Source organism: Panulirus ornatus, chromosome 17, assembly GCF_036320965.1.
Source record: "Panulirus ornatus isolate Po-2019 chromosome 17, ASM3632096v1, whole genome shotgun sequence".
Lineage (NCBI taxonomy): Eukaryota > Metazoa > Arthropoda > Malacostraca > Decapoda > Palinuridae > Panulirus > Panulirus ornatus.
The window spans coordinates 56,340,991-56,362,450 of record NC_092240.1 but is presented as its reverse complement, the minus strand read 5'-3'; the positions used below and the strand labels follow the sequence as shown (position 1 = coordinate 56,362,450).

Genomic DNA, 21,460 nt, shown 5'->3' with positions numbered 1-21,460 from the left:
CCAAATACGCCGCCTTGCCAGCTTTCATCATCTGCAAAGCTTTCACTACCTCTTCTCAGTTTACCAAACCATTCTCCCTGACCCTCTCACTTCGCACACCACCTCGACCAAAACACCCTATGTCTGCCACTCTATCATCAAACACATTCAACAAACCTTCAAAATACTTACTCCATCTCCTCACTTCACCACTACTTGTTATTACCTCCCCATTAGCCCCCTTCACCGATATTCCCATTTGTTCTCGTCTTATGCAATTTATTAACCTCTTTCCAAAACATCTTTTTATTCTCCCTAAAGTTTAATGATACTCTCTCACCCCAACTCTGATTTGCCCTCTTTTTCAACCCTTGCACCTTTTTCTTGACCTTTGGCTGCTTTCTTTCATACATCTCCCAGTCATCTGCACTACTTCTTTGAAAGTATTGTCCAAACACCTCTCTTTTCTCTTTCACTAACAACTTTACTTCTTCATCCCTCCACTCACTATCCTTTCTAATCTGCCCACCTCCCACCTTTCTCATGCCACATGCATCTTTTGCACAAGCCATCACTGTTCCCCTAAATACACCCCATTTCTCACCAACTCCCCTTACATCATTTGCTTTCACCTCTTGCCATTCTACACTCAATCTCTCCTGGTACTTCCTCACACAAGTCTCCTTTCTAATATAACTTACTCTCACTACCCTCTTCTCCCAACATTCTCTTTTTTTGGAAAACCTCTTCAAATCTTCACCTTTGCCTCCACAAGATGGTGATCAAACATCCCTCCAGTTGCCCCTCTCAGCACATTAACATCCAAAAGGCTCTCTATTACACGCCTATTAATCAACATGTAATCTAATGATGCCCTTTGACAGTCTTTTCCATTTACATACATATACTTATGTATATATCTCTTTTTAAGCCAGGTTTTCCCAATCACCAGTCTTTTTTTCAGGTTACACCATACACAGCTAACACTATACACACAGTGGAATATATCCAAGTAACATTAATGTCAGTTATGCATGATGGTCATTATAATGGGTGCTACACATACAGGTAGCTGGACCAGTATGTTGTATCATGATGTGCAAGAAATCTGAATAAGTTCTTTTTTTTTTTTTTTCATACTATTCGCTATTTCCCGCGATAGCGAGGTAGCGTTAAGAACAGAGGACTGGGCCTTTGAGGGAATATCCTCACCTGGCCCTCTTCTCTGTTCCTTCTTTTGGAAAATTAAAAAAAAAAAAAAAAAGGGCCCAGTCCCCTGTTCTTGGCGCTGCCTCGCTATCGTGGGAAGTGGCGAATAGTATGAAAAAAAAAATATATATATGTATATATATTTTTTTTTTTTTATACTTTGTCGCTGTCTCCCGCGTTTGCGAGGTAGCGCAAGGAAACAGACGAAAGAAATGGCCCAACCCCCCCCATACACATGTACATACACACGTCCACACACGCAAATATACATACCTACACAGCTTTCCTTGGTTTACCCCGGACGCTTCACATGCCTTGATTCAATCCACTGACAGCACGTCAACCCCTGTATACCACATCGCTCCAATTCACTCTATTCCTTGCCCTCCTTTCACCCTCCTGCATGTTCAGGCCCCGATCACACAAAATCCTTTTCACTCCATCTTTCCACCTCCAATTTGGTCTCCCTCTTCTCCTCGTTCCCTCCACCTCCGACACATATATCCTCTTGGTCAATCTTTCCTCACTCATTCTCTCCATGTGCCCAAACCATTTCAAAACACCCTCTTCTGCTCTCTCAACCACGCTCTTTTTATTTCCACACATCTCTCTTACCCTTACGTTACTTACTCGATCAAACCACCTCACACCACACATTGTCCTCAAACATCTCATTTCCAGCACATCCATCCTCCTGCGCACAACTCTATCCATAGCCCACGCCTCGCAACCATACAACATTGTTGGAACTACTATTCCTTCAAACATACCCATTTTTGCTTTCCGGGATAATGTTCTCGACTTCCACACATTTTTCAAGGCTCCCAAAATTTTCGCCCCCTCCCCCACCCTATGATCCACTTCCGCTTCCATGGTTCCATCCGCTGACAGATCCACTCCCAGATATCTAAAACACTTCACTTCCTCCAGTTTTTCTCCATTCAAACTCACCTCCCAATTGACTTGACCCTCAACCCTACTGTACCTAATAACCTTGCTCTTATTCACATTTACTCTTAACTTTCTTCTTCCACACACTTTACCAAACTCCGTCACCAGCTTCTGCAGTTTCTCACATGTATATACATATGTATATATATATATATTTTAATTTTCCAAGAGAGGGAACAGAGAGGGGGGTCGGGTGAGGATGTTCCCTCAGGGGCCCAGTCCTCTGTTCTTGGCGCTGCCTCGCTGGCGCGGGAGGTGGCGTGTAGTTTGGGAGAAAGTTTGAATAAGTTCTTACCTTAATAAAATCAATCATCCCTTTAGGATGGTTCCTAAAGCAAATGGTGACATGCTATAGATATTTTTGTAAAGTCATGAACTGCTCTAAGGCAATAAAGTTAAATGAAAATTAATTATACTACTGGTTCAGTTGGATCACAGATATCTAAAATCTATTTCAAATCTAGGACCATATTTTCATTCTCCAAACATCTATTCAACCCCTAAGGATGGAGTTTTAGTTTTTCTGCATTATGCAGAAGTTATACTGGAAATGAAAAAAGGGTTTCTCATAGAAATCTTATGTGGGACTGATTTTGTACCCTCCTAAGGGAGAAGACACGGGGGAGATGCTCCCATATTGATGGGGAACAATGTATTTCTGATAAAATTCTTATAGTTAATACTATATATCTTTAAATTCATCCCAAGTGATGGTGGAGAAAGACTACAACAATCTTACATATCCTGCATACCACAGATTATCTATCAGGAGCAGTAGGTAGAACATTAGGCAGGAGCATCATGTAGTAGTCAGTTGGAATATTAGTTAAGAGCCTCTGCAAACATGCACTGGAGTTGCCCTCTGCCCATGGCCTGTTAAGAGTGAGGCACTAAACGCTAAGCAGCAGCACTGGAGTTCACTAGTAATGGAGACTCTATTGTTGTGAGCACCCACTTGAGAGAATTCCTGGTGGGAACAGGCCACAGGAGGCAACAAATGGTATCTGTGAGTATTTATGTACGTGATTTTGCATTGATGGCAGGGATAGCACAACTCATATAACATGTTTGTTTAATGGCGTTGTTTCCCTTGACCACCACTCCTCCATTCATCACATGTCTAGCTTACTTAATAATGCTGTCTTTTCAGAGGCTACTCCCCTGGCATAATTGTGTGTTCTAGGTTCCTCTGATATTGTCATCATCCATGAATGCGAGTGACAAGCTGGTAACCCTCCCTTGCTCTACTCTTACGTTTCAAATGGAGGAACATAGGAAAGAGTCAAACTAAAACTTTTCCTCAAACATTCACTCGTCTGTATTTGATGCTAACTCCCTAAAGTGGAACAAAGCAAGAGGAGTATAAAAAAAGCCACTGTTCTTTTTTAAAATCTTTCATATATAAATATGTGGACAATGCAATGCTTGTACATGGTGCAGAGATACTTTAATCTGGTCAGACCTTTAATGTATTATCAAACTTTTTTTACCCATTAATTCTTTTTAAAAGTAAACACTCTAATTTTATTCCACAAATGAACTGTATTGTAATTTTGGGATATAACTGACATCTTACTGAAAACAAATCTACAGAGATATCAGAAACTAACAATATCTTCATAACTGGTTTATGTATGAAAAACTCTTCTTCACTCTAACACTCTACACTATAGGGAAGAGGTCAATATATTGAGGGGAAAGGGATTGGTAATTTTACTCTCTAGAGAGAGGATAGGAACTTTTACAAAATTTGAGAACCCCCATTTTGCCATAAAGGCAAACCCTGTATACTGACCAGCTAAAGAGAAATAGAATTTAAAACTAGTCTGCATTATTTTGTTGGTCATCCTTAAGAACTTGCTCTTCTGAGACATGCCATGGTAAGACCGGTGCAGATAGAAACCATCTTTGCATTAATCTTTCATTGATGGTGAAAGCTTCCTTAGGGTGAATACCTCCTTCTTCTATTGAAGACAAAAATGCTCGCACCTGAAATTCCAAAAGTGTTAATGAAACTATGAATTCCTTATGTTTCCTAACACAAGCTGGACCTTCTCAAGCAATTTAGTACTTGGCAGAAGATATACAGGTACACCACCAATTTTACGGCACTCTTGGTTCCAAAACCTTGCTGGATTAACCATTTTGCCAGACCAACTGTGGTCATGTAATAATAATTCAACACACCTCTAACCCGCTAATCATACATCTACTATGTATCTAAAGTATACCATGAGTCTAAAGTATTAGTCTCCATTATACAACTGCTCAGGACTGAGGTGCTCATCCGCTATGAGTTTTGCAAATTCATCCACATACTTGGCAGCTCCTTCATGGTTTGCAGACTGCTTTTCTCCGCACACTTTATTCATGGAAATTGCATGATGCTTCTTGAATCTTTGAAGCCATCCTTCACTACAGTCACGTTCATGTTGTAATTTAAATTCTTTTTAGAACAACTTAGGATGATCCATCATCATGCTACTTGACAAGTCCACTCCATCACTCTGACGCTGTCGAAAACATTCCATCATTGCTCAATCGTGCTCTGTACTCCTACCATCTTTCATAGTTTTTCTAATCATCATCTGCTTCTTGGAATTGCTGTCTGCATAGAATTTCAATATTTTCTCCCTTTGCTTCTTTTATATCATAAACAGTTGATGAACCAATACTGTAGATGTCACACAGCTTACACATCAAAACACCAGGGTTCATTTTTTTCAACAGTTTCAACTTTATCTTGGATCGATATGGACTGGTGTTTACGTTTGAAGCCATAACTGACACTCTCATAAGTCTTAGAAGCCATAGCTAGGGTTAAATTTAAGCAAAATAAGCTTATGACCAACAAGTGCAGTGTAAAGAATGTAAATAAGCACACCCTACACACAGTGCCATCTGTGGCCGCCTGGTAAACTAGTCTGGTGGCCGCGGTAATTTCAAGTTCCCTCACGTAATTTTGTCCAGACTAAAGGAGGCGCCGAACCATCAGTTGCCGGAAATTCGGTGATGTACCTGTATAAGGTTGATGATGTGTTATAACATACATGACAGAAAACAGTATGCTACTGTATGCATAGGAGAAGATATGTCATAAAATATATGGTACAAGATATAGTGTAAATGGAAGATAATCTGTTATTGCATACATGATAGATGATGTTACAGCATACACAGTGGACAATGATATGTTATAATATACATGGCAGAAGATTATATATCATAGCATACATGTTACATGATAATACAATATAGTGTACATAACAGACGATATAATATACATGGTAAATGATACGTTACAGCAAATATAATACGATATCATATAATATTTATTTATTTATTTTGCTTTGTCGCTTTCTCCCGCCTTTGCGAGGTAGCGCAAGGAAACACGAAAGAAATGGCCCAACCCACCCCCATACACATGTATATACATACACGTCCACACACGCAAATATACATACCTATACATCTCAATGTACACATATATATACACACACAGACACATACATATATACCCATGCACACAATTCACACTGTCTGCCTTTATTCATTCCCATCGCCACCTCGCCACACATAGAATACCATCCCTCTCCCCCCTTATGTGTGCGAGGTAGCGCTAGCAAAAGACAACAAAGGCCCCATTCGTTCACACTCAGTCTCTAGCTGTCATGCAATAATGCCCAAAACCACAGCTCCCTTTCCACATCCAGGCCCCACACAACTTTCCATGGTTTACCCCAGACGTTTCACATGCCCTGATTCAATCCATTGACAGCACGTCAACGACGGTATACCACATCGATCCAATTCACTCTATTCCTTGCCCACCTTTCACCCTCCTGCATGTTCAGGCCCCAATCCCTCAAAATCTTTTTCACTCCATCTTTCCACCTCCAAGTTGGTCCCCCACTTCTCCTCGTTCCCTCCACCTCCGACACATATATCCTCTTGGTCAATCTTTCCTCACTCATTCTCTCCATGTGCCCAAACCATTTCAAAACACCCTCTTCTGCTCTCTCAACCATGCTCTTTTTATTTCCACACATCTCTCTCACCCTTACATTACTTACTCGATCAAACCACCTCACACCACACATTGTCCTCAAACATCTCATTTCCAGCACATCCACCCTCCTGCGCACAACTCTATCCATAGCCCACGCCTTGCAACCATACAACATTGTTGGAACCACTATTCCTTCAAACATACCCATTTTTGCTTTCCGAGATAATGTTCTCGACTTCCACACATTCTTCAAGGCTCCCAGGATTTTCGCCCCCTCCCCCACCCTATGATTCACTTCCGCTTCCATGGTTCCATCCGCTGCCAGATCCACTCCCAGATATCTAAAACACTTTACTTCCTCCAGTTTTTCTCCATTCAAACTTACCTCCCAATTGACTTGACCCTCAACCCTACTGTACCTAATAACCTTGCTCTTATTCACATTTACTCTTAACTTTCTTCTTTCACACACTTCACCAAACTCAGTCACCAGCTTCTGCAGTTTCTCACATGAATCAGCCACCAGCGCTGTATCATCAGCGAACAACAACTGACTCACTTCCCAAGCTCTCTCATCCACAACAGACTTCATACTTGCCCCTCTTTCCAAAACTCTTGCATTCACCTCCCTAACAACCCCATCCATAAACAAATTAAACAACCATGGAGACATCACACACCCCTGCCGCAAACATACATTCACTGAGAATCAATCACTTTCCTCTCTTCCTACATGTACACATGCCTTACATCCTCGATAAAAACTTTTCACTGCTTCTAACAACTTGCCTCCCACACCATACATTCTTAATACCTTCCACAGAGCATCTCTATCAACTCTATCATATGCCTTCTCCAGATCCATAAATGCTACATACAAATCCATTTGCTTTTCTAAGTATTTCTCACATACATTCTTCAAAGCAAACACCTGATCCACACATCCTCTACCACTTCTGAAACCACACTGCTCTTCCCCAATCTGATGCTCTGTACATGCCTTCACCCTCTCAATCAATACCCTCCCATATAATTTACCAGGAATACTCAACAAACTTATACCTCTGTAATTTGAGCACTCACTCTTATCCCCTTTGCCTTTGTACAATGGCACTATGCACGCATTCCGCCAATCCTCAGGCACCTCACCATGAGTCATACATACATTAAATAACCTTACCAACCAGTCGACAATACAGTCACCCCCTTTTTTAATAAATTCCACTGCAATACCATCCAAACCTGCTGCCTTGCCGGCTTTCATCTTCCGCAAAGCTTTTACTACCTCTTCTCTGTTTACCAAATCATTTTCCCTAACCCTCTCACTTTGCACACCACCTCGACCAAAACACCCTATATCTGCCACTCTATCATCAAACACATTCAACAAACCTTCAAAATACTCACTCAATCTCCTTCTCACATCACCACTACTTGTTATCACCTCCCCATTTGCGCCCTTCACTGAAGTTCCCATTTGCTCCCTTGTCTTACGCACTTTATTTACCTCCTTCCAGAACATCTTTTTATTCTCCCTAAAATTCAATGATACTCTCTCACCCAAACTCTCATTTGCCCTCTTTTTCACCTCTTGCACCTTTCTCTTGACCTCCTGTCTCTTTCTTTTATACATCTCCCACTCAACTGCATTTTTTCCCTGCAAAAATTGTCCAAATGCCTCTCTCTTCTCTTTCACTAATAATCTTACTTCTTCATCCCACCACTCACTACCCTTTCTAATCAACCCACCTCCCACTCTTCTCATGCCACAAGCATCTTTTGCGCAATCCATCACTGATTCCCTGAATACATCCCATTCCTCCCCCACTCCCCTTACTTCCATTGTTCTCACCTTTTTCCATTCTGTACTCAGTCTCTCCTGGTACTTCCTCACACAAGTCTCCTTCCCAAGCTCACTTACTCTCACCACCCTCTTCATCCCAACATTCACTCTTCTTTTCTGAAAACCCATACAAATCTTCACCTTAGCCTCCACAAGATATGGATCAGACATCCCTCCAGTTGCACCTCTCAGCACATTAACATCCAAAAGTCTCTCTTTCGCGCGCCTGTCAATTAACACATAATCCAATAACGCTCTCTGGCCATCTCTCCTACTTACATATGTATACTTATGTATATCTCGCTTTTAAACCAGATATTCCCAATCACCAGTCCTTTTTCAGCACATAAATCTACAAGCTCTTCACCATTTCCATTTAGAACACTGAACACCCCATGTATACCAATTATTCCCTCAACTGCCACATAAATAAAATTATATTTATTTATTATACTTTGTCGCTGTCTCCCACGTTTGCGAGGTAGCGCAAGGAAACAGACGAAAGAAATGGCCCAACCCCCCCCCATACACATGTATATACATACGTCCACACACGCAAATATACATACCTACACAGCTTTCCATGGTTTACCCCAGACGCTTCACATGCCCTGCTTCAATCCACTGACAGCACGTCAACCCCGGTATACCACATCGCTCCAATTCACTCTATTCCTTGCCCTCCTTTCACCCTCATGCATGCTCAGGCCCCGATCACACAAAATCTTTTTCACTCCATCTTTCCACCTCCAATTTGGTCTCCCTCTTCTCCTTGTTCCCTTCACCTCCGACACATATATCCTCTTGGTCAATCTTTCCTCACTCATCCTCTCCATGTGCCCAAACCACTTCAAAACACCCTCTTCTGCTCTCTCAACCACGCTCTTTTTATTTCCACACATCTCTCTTACCCTTACGTTACTCACTCGATCAGGCCACCTCACACCACACATTGTCCTCAAACATCTCATTTCCAGCACATCCATCCTCCTGCGCACAACTCTATCCATAGCCCACGCCTCGCAACCATACAACATTGTTGGAACCACTATTCCTTCAAACATACCCATTTTTGCTTTCCGAGATAATGTTCTCGACTTCCACACATTCTTCAAGGCCCCCAGGATTTTCGCCCCCTCCCCCACCCTATGATCCACTTCCGCTTCCATGGTTCCATCTGCTGCCAGATCCACTCCCAGATATCTAAAACACTTCACTTCCTCCAGTTTTTCTCCATTCAAACTCACCTCCCAATTGACTTGACCCTCAACCCTACTGTACCTAATAACCTTGCTCTTATTCACATTTACTCTTAACTTTCTTCTTCCACACACTTTTCCAAACTCAGTCACCAGCTTCTGCAGTTTCTCACATGAATCAGCCACCAGCGCTGTATCATCAGCGAACAACAACTGACTCACTTCCCAAGCTCTCTCATCCCCAACAGACTTCATACTTGCCCCTCTTTCCAAAACTCTTGCATTTACCTCCCTAACAACCCCATCCATAAACAAATTAAACAACCATGGAGACATCACACACCCCTGCCGCAAACCTACATTCACTGAGAACCAATCACTTTCCTCTCTTCCTACATGTACACATGCCTTACATCCTCGATAAAAACTTTTCACTGCTTCTAACAACTTTCCTCCCACACCATATATTCTTAATACCTTCCACAGAGCATCTCTATCAACTCTATCATATGCCTTCTCCAGATCCATAAATGCTACATACAAATCCATTTGCTTTTCTAAGTATTTCTCACATACATTCTTCAAAGCAAACACCTGATCCACACATCCTCTACCACTTCTGAAACCACACTGCTCTTCCCCAATCTGATGCTCTGTACATGCCTTCACCCTCTCAATCAATACCCTCCCATATAATTTACCAGGAATACTCAACAAACTTATACCTCTGTAATTTGAGCACTCACTCTTATCCCCTTTGCCTTTGTACAATGGCACTATGCACGCATTCCGCCAATCCTCAGGCACCTCACCATGAGTCATACACACATTAAATAACCTTACCAACCAGTCAACAATACAGTCACCCCCTTTTTTAATAAATTCCACTGCAATACCATCCAAACCTGCTGCCTTGCCGGCTTTCATCTTCCGCAAAGCTTTCACTACCTCTTCTCTGTTTACCAAATCATTTTCCCTAACCCTCTCACTTTGCACACCACCTCGACCAAAACACCCTATATCTGCCACTCTATCATCAAACACATTCAACAAACCTTCAAAATACTCACTCCATCTCCTTCTCACATCACCACTACTTGTTATCACCTCCCCACTTGCGCCCTTCACCGAAGTTCCCATTTGCTCCCTTGTCTTACGCACTTTATTTACCTCCTTCCAGAACATCTTTTTATTCTCCCTAAAATTTAATGATACTCTCTCACCCCAACTCTCATTTGCCCTTTTTTTCACCTCTTACACCTTTCTCTTGACCTCCTGTCTCTTTCTTTTATACATCTCCCACTCAATTGCATTTTTTCCCTGCAAAAATCGTCCAAATGCCTCTCACTTCTCTTTCACTAATACTCTTACTTCTTCATCCCACCACTCACTACCCTTTCTAATCAACCCACCTCCCACTCTTCTCATGCCACAAGCATCTTTTGCGCAATCCATCACTGATTCCCTAAATTGTTTCTTACATTTCTCATATGTATATATATGTATGTGTGTGTGTGTGTATATGTGCGTATGTATGTGTATGTGTGTGTATGTGTATATGTATATATATATGTATATTATCCCTGGGGATAGGGGTGAAAGAATACTTCCCACGTATTCCTCGCGTGTCGTAGAAAGCGACTAGAGGGGACGGGAGCGGGGGGCCAGAAATCCTCCCCTCCTTGTATTAACTTTCTAAAATGGGAAACAGAAGAAGGAGTCACGCGGGGAGTGCTCATCCTCCTCGAAGGCTCAGAGTGGGGTGCCTAAATGTGTGTGGATGTAACCAAGATGTGAAAAAAGGAGAGATAGGTAGTATGTTTGAGGAAAGGAACCTGGATGTTTTGGCTCTGAGTGAAACGAAGCTCAAGGGCAAAGGGGAAGAGTGGTTTGAGAATGTCTGGGGAGTAAAGTCAGGGGTTAGTGAGAGGACAAGAGCAAGGGAAGGAGTAGCAATACTCCTGCAACAGGAGTTGTGGGAGTATGTGATAGAGTGTAAGAAAGTAAATTCTCGATTAATATGGGTAAAACTGAAAGTTGATGGAGAGAGGTTGGTGATTATTGGTGCATATGCACCTGGGCATGAGAAGAAAGATCAAGAGAGGCAAGTGTTTTGGGAGCAGCTGAATGAGTGTGTTAGTGGTTTTGATGCACGAGACCGGGTCACAGTGATGGGTGATTTGAATGCAAAGGTGAGTAATGTGGCAGTTGAGGGAATAATTGGTATACATGGGGTGTTCAGTGTTGTAAATGGAAATGGTGAAGAGCTTGTAGATTTATGTGCTGAAAAAGGACTGATGATTGGGAATACCTGGTTTAAAAAGCGAGATATACATAAGTATACTTATGTAAGTGGGAGAGATGGCCAGAGAGCGTTATTGGATTACGTGTTAATTGACAGGCGTGCGAAAGAGAGACTTTTGGATGTTAATGTGCTGAGAGGTGCAACTGGAGGGATGTCTGATCATTATCTTGTGGAGGCTAAGGTGAAGATTTGTATGGGTTTTCAGAAAAGAAGAGTGAATGTTGGGGTGAAGAGGGTGGTGAGAGTAAGTGAGCTTGAGAAGGAGACCTGTGTGAGGAAGTACCAGGAGAGACTGAGTACAGAATGGAAAAAGGTGAGAACATAAATAAAATAGTAGTTGAAAAAAAAGGAAGATTAAATTCTCCTATCATTACCTTTATGGTATATGCTCTTAACCAACATTCACAGCTGGGTAGCATATGCAGAATTATTTCTGAAGAGTAAAAATAATTCCATTCAACACAGTCATAGAGAAGACCTAACAGAAAAGTTTAAAGCATTTTAAGATATCAGGAATCTGGTCAAGTTATTATGTGTAGCTCTGGCCATTTGAACAAAAAGCCATTAAAGCAATAATCTACAGAATTCAATTAAGGTACTAACTAATCAAAATCAAGTTACTCTTCTGATATTAAACTTCTCCGACAATCTTTGGTAACTTCCAATGTCAAACTTCTCCGACAATCTTTGGTAATTCTTCCAATACAGAACTTGTCCGATAACCTTTGGTAGCTCTTCCAATATCAAACTTCTCTGACCATCTTATCTACAATAAATATAACTGAAGTACAGTATTATATCCTCTTACACAGCTGCATAACCAATGCATAATTTTCATATACAACTGTTCCTTCACATCTCTACATAATCCTCCTTGATAACATCCCTTCATATCCATATACTCCCTCAATCTATCTTTCCATATCCCTTACAGTGTCTTACCTTCTCAGAAGAGTCCTTGTATTTCTCAAGGTCAGTGGAAATTTCACATATCCCAGATTCCAAGCATCTTTGAGCTAGGATACGCCCAATGTTTTCTGCAGCATTGACGCTAGTGGTGGAATAGAGATGTTGTTTAATACTCCACTCATGGGTTGAGGCAGAGACAACAGTGATCCCAGTGTGATGCTCCACCCATCCTTTAATATGCCGATTACTTTGCTCCAGATGTAATCTGTAAAGATAAATGTGATCTTTCTTAAGTGACATCCATTACCAAGTCAGAAGAGAATTTGACTATCATCAAATAAAAAGCCTTAAGCATAATGTATAATCAACAATCTTAGGCTTATCTGAAACTGTATTCAGTCAATGTGAACTCTCATGATCCCAAGTTATGTATGCTATCCTCCTACTCAAGGTCTAGCCTGTCACAGCTTTTACCCATCTGCTAATGGCTAGCTTCAGAAATGTATGTACTTTCTGTGATACATGTCTCGTAAATGGGATACATGTACAATTTCCAACCAAAATTATCCTAAATAGTTTACCTGGAACTTGTTTGTGACGCATAATTCTGCATGAAATCAAAAGATGAAAAGAAAACCTAACAATTAGCAGTATATGTAGCATACCATAGCTTGTGTTCTTTCATACTTGTTTGCAATTCCCATGTCAGGCATGTGTACGAGTCGGAAGGGAGGAGAGTGATTGGTTTCCAGTGAAGGTCAGTCTGTGGCAGGGGTGTGTGATGTCCCTATGGTTGTCTAATTTGTTTATGAATGGGGTGGTTAGGGAGGTAAATGCAAGAGTTTTGGAGAGAGGGGTGAGAATGCAGTTCGCTGGGGATGAGATGGCCTGGGAAGAGGGGCAGTTGCTGTTCGCCGGTGGCCAATTAGAGTGAGAAACTGCAGAAGTTAGTGATTAAGTTTGGAAAGCAAAGTTGAAAGCAAATGTGAATAAAAGCAGTATCATTAGGTTCAGTAGGGTTGAGGGACAAATTAACTGGGATGTAAGTTTGAATGGATAAAAACTGGAGGAAGTAGAGTGTTTTACATGGCTGGGAGTGGATTAGCAGCGAATGGAACCATGAAAGTGGAGTGACTCGCAGGGTGGGGGAGGGGGTGAAGGTTCTGGGAGTGATGAAGAATGTGTGGAAGGAGAAAATGTTATCTCAGAGAGCAATAATGGGTATGACTGAAGTAACAGCAGATCCAACGATACCATATTGCTGCGAGGCATGGAAAATAAATAGGTTTGTACAGTGGAGGGTGGATGTGTTGGAAACAAAACATTTGGGGACACTATGTGGTATGAGGTGGTTTGATCGAGTATGTAATGAAAGGGTAAGAGAGATGTGTGGAAATAAAGTGTAGTTTTGAGAGAAGAGGGTGTGTTGAAATGGTTCAGACATACGGAGAGAATAAGTGAGGAAAGATTGACAAAGAGGATAAATGTGTCAGAGGTGGAGGGAACGAGGAGAAGTGGGAGACCAAATTGGAGGTGGAAGGATGGAGTGAAAAAGATTGTGGGTGATCAAGACCTGAACATACAGAAGGATGAGAGGTGTGCAAGGAATAGAGTGAACTGGAACGATGTGGTAGATGGGGTTGACGTGCAGTCAATGGACTGAACCAGGGCATGTGAAATGTCTGGGGCAAACCATGGAAAGGACTCTGGGGTCTGGATGTGGATTAGAAACTGTGGCTTCAGTGCATTACACATGACAGCTAGAGACAGTGCGAAAGAATAAGGCCTTTTTTGCCTGTTATCCTGGTGCTACCTGGCTGTTGTAGGGGGTAGCGATGCTGTATCCTGTGGGGCGGAGTAGCACCAAGAATGGATGAAGGCAAGCAAGTATGAATATGTACATATTTTTTTTTTTTTTTTTTGCTTTGTCGGTCTCCCACGTTTGCGAGGTGGTGCAAGGAAACAGACGAAAGAAATGGCCCAACCCACCCCCATACACATTTATATACATACGTCCACACAAGCAAATATACATACCTACACAGCTTTCCATGGTTTACCCCAGACGCTTCACATGCCTTGATTCAATCCACTGACAGCACGTCAACCCCGGTATACCACATCGCTCCAATTCACTCTATTCCTTGCCCTCCTTTCACCCTCCTGCATGTTCAGGCCCCGATCACACAAAATCTTTTTCACTCCATCCTTCCACCTCCAATTTGGTCTCCCTCTTCTCCTCGTTCACTCCACCTCCGACACATATATCCTCTTGGTCAATCTTTCCTCACTCATTCTCTCCATGTGCCCAAACCATTTCAAAACACCCTCTTCTGCTCTCTCAACCATGCTCTTTTTATTTCCACACATCTCTCTTACCCTTACGTTACTTACTCGATCAAACCACCTCACACCACACATTGTCCTCAAACATCTCATTTCCAGCACATCCATCCTCCTGCGCACAACTCTATCCATAGCCCACGCCTCGCAACCATACAACATTGTTGGAACCACTATTCCTTCAAACATACCCATTTTTGCTTTCTGAGATAAAGTTCTCGACTTTCACACATTCTTCAAGGCTCCCAGAATTTTCGCCCCCTCCCCCACCCTATGATCCACTTCCGCTTCCATGGTTCCATCCGCTGCCAGATCCACTCCCAGATATCTAAAACGCTTCACTTCCTCCAGTTTTTCTCCATTCAAACTCACCTCCCAATTGACTTGACCCTCAACCCTACTGTACATAATAACCTTGCTCTTATTCACATTTACTCTTAACTTTCTTCTTCCACACACTTTACCAAACTCAGTCACCAGCTTCTGCAGTTTCTCACATGAATCAGCCACCAGCGCTGTATCGTCAGCGAACAACAACTGACTCACTTCCCAAGCTCTCTCATCCCCAACAGACTTCATACTTGCCCCTCTTTCCAAAACTCTTGCATTCACCTCCCTAACAACCCCATCCATAAACAAATTAAACAACCATGGAGACATCACACACCCCTGCCGCAAACCTACATTCACTGAGAACCAATCACTTTCCTCTCTTCCTACACGTACACATGCCTTACATCCTCGATAAAAACTTTTCACTGCTTCTAACAACTTGCCTCCCACACCATATATTCTTAATACCTTCCACAGAGCATCTCTATCAACTCTATCATATGCCTTCTCCAGATCCATAAATGCTACATACAAATCCATTTGTCTTTGTATATGTATATATGTTTATGTATATGTGTATATGTTGATATGTATATGTATGTATATGTGCGTGTATGGGCATTTATGTATATATATGTCTGTTTCCTGGTGTTACCTCGCTGATGCGGAAAACAGCAATCAAGTATAATAAAAAATAACAGAATGAAAGAAGAAAGTGTCCTAAATTGTGCTGTGTATGTGTGTGTGTGTGTGTGTGTGTGTGTGTGTGTGTGTGTGTGTGTGTGAGAGTGTGATTGGGGAGGATGGAAGAAGTGAGGGAATTTAAGTATCTCGAAGCTGTCTTGGGTAAGTGTGGTGATACAGAGGGAAAGATAAGAGAGAGAGCAATACAGGGTAGAAGAGTCATTGGGTCCCTTAACAGAATAATGAAGGTCAAAGGTGTTAGTATGGAAGTGAAGAGAGGATTAAAGGACAGCATAGTCCTCCCAACCCTGACCTATGCAGCCAAAACATCGACATGGAATGAGGCACAAAGGTCAAGAATCCAAGCTGTATTTACATGAGAAAGACGGATAACAGTAGGCCAAATTGGCCCATTACTGGGTCGTCTGAAAAAAAAAGGATTAAATTCCACTAACCACATTTTTAAGATATCATCGAATCCTGCTGCTGCACATTAGCCTTCTAGTGTCCCCATTACTGCTGTTGTTTGTATGTTTATTTCTGGCTTTTTCTCAAAGTATCCCTGAATTTATAAAACATTTGTCTAAACATATTTCGAAGGTATTGATAGTTTTAACATTCACTACCCTGACGGCAACTTATTCCAGTGCTCAGCACAACAATAAGAAAAAAAGCTTTTTCCCTTGTTTGTACTACATCTTTCAGCTTTTAGTTTTACTCCATTTGTCCCAGTAACCATATTTTTTTGTATCTTGAAAAGATGCTTGAGGTTCACTTTATCGAACTTGTTCAGAATTTTGAACACTTGGATTATGTCGCCGTAAAGTCTACATTCTTTAAGGGAGAAGAGATCTAATTGTTTTAGCCTCTCTTTGTATGCCAAATTTCTAAAGGTTGGGATCAATTTTGTCATGTGTCTTTGTACTTGCTCTAATCTTTCCTCATCTTTTTATAGTTTGGGAACCAAAACTGGACTGCATATTCAAGGTGTGGTCTTATTATTGAATTATAGTGTGAGAATTGTTGCTGATGTCTTACGATCTATGTTCCTGGCTATGAAACCTAACATTTGGTTACCATTTCTATTTGCTGCATGGCAATGTTTAGTGTATTTCACATTGTTGCTAATGACAACTCTAAGGTCCTTTTCTTCATTTACTTCAGTTAGAGAGTGTCTGAATATTTTGTAGTCATAACGTATATTCTTGTCTCTAAAGTGCATAACTTTACACCTGTCTACATTAAACTTCATTTGCCTTCTGTCTGACCACTCTGCTAGTAAATTAAGATCTCTTTGAATCATTTCACAGTCCCACCTGTTGACAGCTCTACCTCCTAGTTTAGTATTGTCAGTAAATTTGGAGATCTTAGATATGAGACCGAGTTCTAGGTGATTAATGTACATCAAGAAAAGAACAGGGCCTAGGACCACCCCCTGTGGCACACTACTCATTACGTCTAGCCAATGAGGCTTCACTGTTTAATGCTACACAATGCTTTCTTCCTGTAAGCCAGTCTCTGATCTATTTACAGTTTTTCACAGATTCTGTGTGCTTTGAGTTTGTGTAAAAGTCTCTTGTGAGGTACTTTAAAACCTTTTGAAAATCTAAATATACTTCATCAGACGGTAATTTTTCATCCCAAATCTCATAACTAAAAAATTCCAGCACAGTCGTCAGGCCGGATCTTATATAGCAGAAACTGTGTTGGTTGTCTGATATAATTCTGTGTTCTTCTAGAAAGTGACAATTTTATCTTGTATCATTTTTTCAATAACTTTACCTAATACTGACACAAGGCTAATTGAGCAGTAGTTCAAGGCACACTTTTTGTCTCTTCTTTATATATAGAAGTAACATTTGCTAGTTTCCAGTCAGTTGGCATCTGGCCATCCGATAAAGATTTGCTTAATATTTTGGTTATGGGGTATATCAGCCATCTCCTGACCTCCTTTACAAATCTTGGAGCTAAGTTATCTGGGCCACTGGATTTGTTAGGATTTAATTGGTCCAGGTACTTAAGTACTTCAGAGTTCTTTATTTCTCTAACCTTCAACTCTTCATCAGATCCTTGAAACATTTTCATTGGTTGCGGTATTTGAGATGTTTCTTCAATTGTGAATACAGAGTTATAAAAATAATTTAGTATGGTAGCCATCTCCTTGTCGTCAGTAGTGTGTCATGTTCATTTCGTAATAGTCCAATTCCCTTTTACTGTCTTCCTATTTGAGGAGAGCACGTCATGTGACTGGGTGGAATGAAGAATGAAAGGGTGTATGAGATGTGGTGTGGCAAGGAATGCAAAGGGAGTGAATTGTGGAGTGGTAGAATGGGTGAAATGTAATACTCTGAGGGTGAAAGGAGGGCAAGGAATTGAGTGAATTGGAGCGATGTGGTATACCGGGGTTGACGTGCTGTCAGTGGATTGAATCAAGGCATGTGAAGCGTCTGGGGTAAGCTATGGAAAGCTGTGTAGGTATGTATATTTGCGTGTGTGGACGTATGTATATACATGTGTATGGGGGGGTTGGGCCATTTCTTTCGTCTGTTTCCTTGCGCTACCTCGCAAACGCGGGAGACAGCGACAAAGTATAATAAATAAAATAGTTTAGGCATATGGAAAGAATGCAAGACTGGGAGTTTACAAGGAGAGTGCATGATAGTAGAATCAAAGAGGTTGGTGAGGGAGGAAGACCACTTGTGACGTGGGGAAATTGAGTGGAAAAATACCGAAGGGAAATAACTGTGGAAGAATGCAAAGAATGGTGTATGCAAGGGAGGCATGAAAGGACAAGCATAAGTGAAGACTCTTTTGCCAAAATGCAAGGCTAGCACATGGTGTTCACTGCATGAAAATCTAGAGTTACGAAGAATGAGCTGTATGAGTTAAGTGTTGTCAAGTGTCATGTATGACAAGGAGAGATTGTTTGAGGACAGAATGCCAGTAGCCCATGTGTGGATCATGCAGAAAGAAAAGACAGCTAACTGGGTCAGAGGAGTGCAACTTGACAACCACTGAAATGCTGACCCACTCTGTAGCTGTCACTAAACCTCCTGATACCTAGGCAGGGAGTACTAGTAATATACCTCCCTAGTCATTGGCTGCCTACCAACTATTACCTACAAATTATACATGAAAGCCATTATGCATTTAAGTCATTGTCATTCTACTACAGGTTATAAAAAAAAATGCACTGAAAGAACTATCACACTTGGCAACACTTTCCAAAAAAAATCCATAAAAAATCTGGGAACTTACTACAATAATCAAATACATCTGTATTACACCAGAGGAAATCTAATCAACATCACCAATGCACAAGTGTCATACTTTGTGTGGAGTAATTCACATTTCTTCAATCAGAAACTGATGTACAAATCATCAATATTAATTGCTTAATACAAAATCAGGATAAATCATCATTTAGCATAGGTGTTTTAAAAGTACTGTACTAAACAGGCATTCATTAATTATATGTAGTGACAGTTTCATCAATATTCTATGGAACATCTACAGTAATATACAGAGCATTACATACTTACACATAAGATAAAACCTGTATTTCTACATACTTGTACCAATTCTTAGGTGGTGAAGCCTCTAGATCCCAGCCTTGTGGTTTACGAGCAAGCCGCAACATCTCCATACTTCGAGGGTTGCGGTTGATAAAATCTGGATTTACCTTATCATTTTCCCCACACATCACACCATGTGTACTTCGAGAGAGAGACAGCTGAAGAAAAAGACCTGCAAAACATCAACAGTATTCTCTGGGGCATTCTAAGGAATGCAATGTCAAGCCCCTTAAAATACAGTCAATCTCTTTCACCCTAAATCCTTATGATCATATGATGCACTATATATTAAGCTTAAAGAGTGAATTACCTATGCCCTATTTTAATGCAAATTTTCTTAAAGTGCACTTTAAAAAAATCTAACACTGACTTATAGAAGGTACATCAATGTGTGTTATAAAGTCAAATAATCTATCATTATGGCAGTATCACTTGTTCAACATTAAACTGAAATATGAAAATACACAATACTTACACCAATAGATTTTATGGAACACACACATAAATGTGATAAAATATGAGAGGGTGGAACGGAAAAAATTAACCATTCCTGAGTCATGGACGTTAACTCTCATGGTTGTCCCTACTCAACATAATCCTGACAGATCACTTTCGAGTTTGTAGGCTATAGCTCTTGTGGGTTTAAGAAATCTACTAAACAGCACGATTCAAAAATAATAAAAAGGACAGTTTCTGCTGGCCCAGTTACTGCTGACCCACTTGGTGGTCAGCAGACACCAACCAGGGAGAGACACATGGATGCTGACACAAGTACGAGTATCACTTCTTTGAGCTAAACATGTTCTTACATTCCCCTGCCTGACACACAATGCTATCATTCCTTTCTAAGGTATGACTCAGGATACAGTTCTGCAGTATTATGTCTCCAGATGCAAGGTTTGGAGGTGTGGCACATGTCTGCCTGCTGCTTCCCACCACTTCAGTGTGGAGAGCAGTCACTACAGGACCCTCATACCTCATCTTCCCCTCCAACAGTCAATGTAACATTTTCTTCCTTCGTCAGTCTTTTGATCTTCATTATGTTCCTTTAAGTCAGGTCTACACACACACTTGTGGAGCTCTGACTGATATCATTTGTTCCTTCAACATTTATTTTAACCTGAGATGGACAAGACTGGGGGAGGTTATATGGGCCTGCTACTCGTCCCTCACATATGTTCTACAACTGGTATGAACTTACGTCTTCCCTGATCTTCTTAACTATCTCTACTATCGACTTCTTTATCCTTACATCAATCAAAAGCCAAATCGTGCCACATTAGCGTTAGTGTAATTCTCCACAGTACAAATTCATTGCCAGAATTGCCTTGGATGTGCGCCTGCAAGTGTGATATTATCTTAATCAGTCTCACGCAGTTCCCTCGTACCGACCCCAACTATCCACATCACATCTGGACATTTGTGCTTGAAATGAATAGCTTGCTCACGTAAAACTACCAAAACCTACTTCTAAATGGTCTTAACATGGTCGTTAATGAGCGGGCAGTGGCCATGACCGGATTAAATGTGTTCACCAACATGATGCCAGCCAGCTGGTGATGATGATGGCGGCGGCCAGCTGGTGATGGTGACCACAATCTATGTTCGTACATGTGTCAGCCAGGTGGTGACCACACTACTGCATGTGTCAGAACACCTGCTGCTGCTACACCACATAAGAACGAGAAATATATAGTCGTTCTCAATCAAATCATAATTATTTCTTTATTCTTATAGTTAGGTCCCAAATACCAATCACGTCATATACCATTTCTTTTTTATGAAATGATTTAAATCATAAGAATAATAAAATAACCAACACACAGATACAAGACCTAATTTACTTAAGGAGACAAATGAAAACACAATTGTGACTTGTGTACATGTAAAGTAACAGTAAAGTCATATACCACCGCCCATCTCCAATGGTTTTTTATACAGTGTTTTATATAATTCCTTGTATGTCTAAATTAATGAAGTATACGAGAATAATATAGTTTGTACCATGCAAAATGCTTCCTTTGTAATGGTTCCGCGACATTTGCTCCACACATACACACAGACACACACACACACACACATATATATATATATATATATATATATATATATATATATATA

The 21,460-nt window shown here is 41.0% G+C and overlaps 1 protein-coding gene across 7 annotated transcripts; it reads right to left on the bottom strand.

Moving 5' to 3' along the window:
- Positions 1 to 3,517: 3,517 nt before the first annotated feature.
- Positions 3,518 to 21,414, bottom strand: mRpL18 (mitochondrial ribosomal protein L18). Of its 7 annotated transcripts, none has more exons than XM_071672666.1 (4): positions 21,344 to 21,414; positions 19,337 to 19,511; positions 12,438 to 12,669; positions 3,518 to 5,157 (listed from the first exon to the last, which is right to left on the bottom strand). In XM_071672666.1, exons 1-4 carry the CDS (start codon positions 21,378 to 21,380, stop codon positions 5,131 to 5,133), a joined length of 471 nt encoding a protein of 156 aa, XP_071528767.1. In that variant the 5' UTR covers positions 21,381 to 21,414; the 3' UTR covers positions 3,518 to 5,130. The 7 variants fall into 7 exon arrangements, with proteins under 7 accessions (XP_071528767.1, XP_071528764.1, XP_071528763.1 ...); XM_071672663.1 differs by having other exon boundaries at positions 3,518 to 4,128; XM_071672662.1 differs by lacking the exon at positions 21,344 to 21,414 and adding an exon at positions 20,808 to 21,007 and having other exon boundaries at positions 3,518 to 4,128.
- Positions 21,415 to 21,460: the final 46 nt, after the last annotated feature.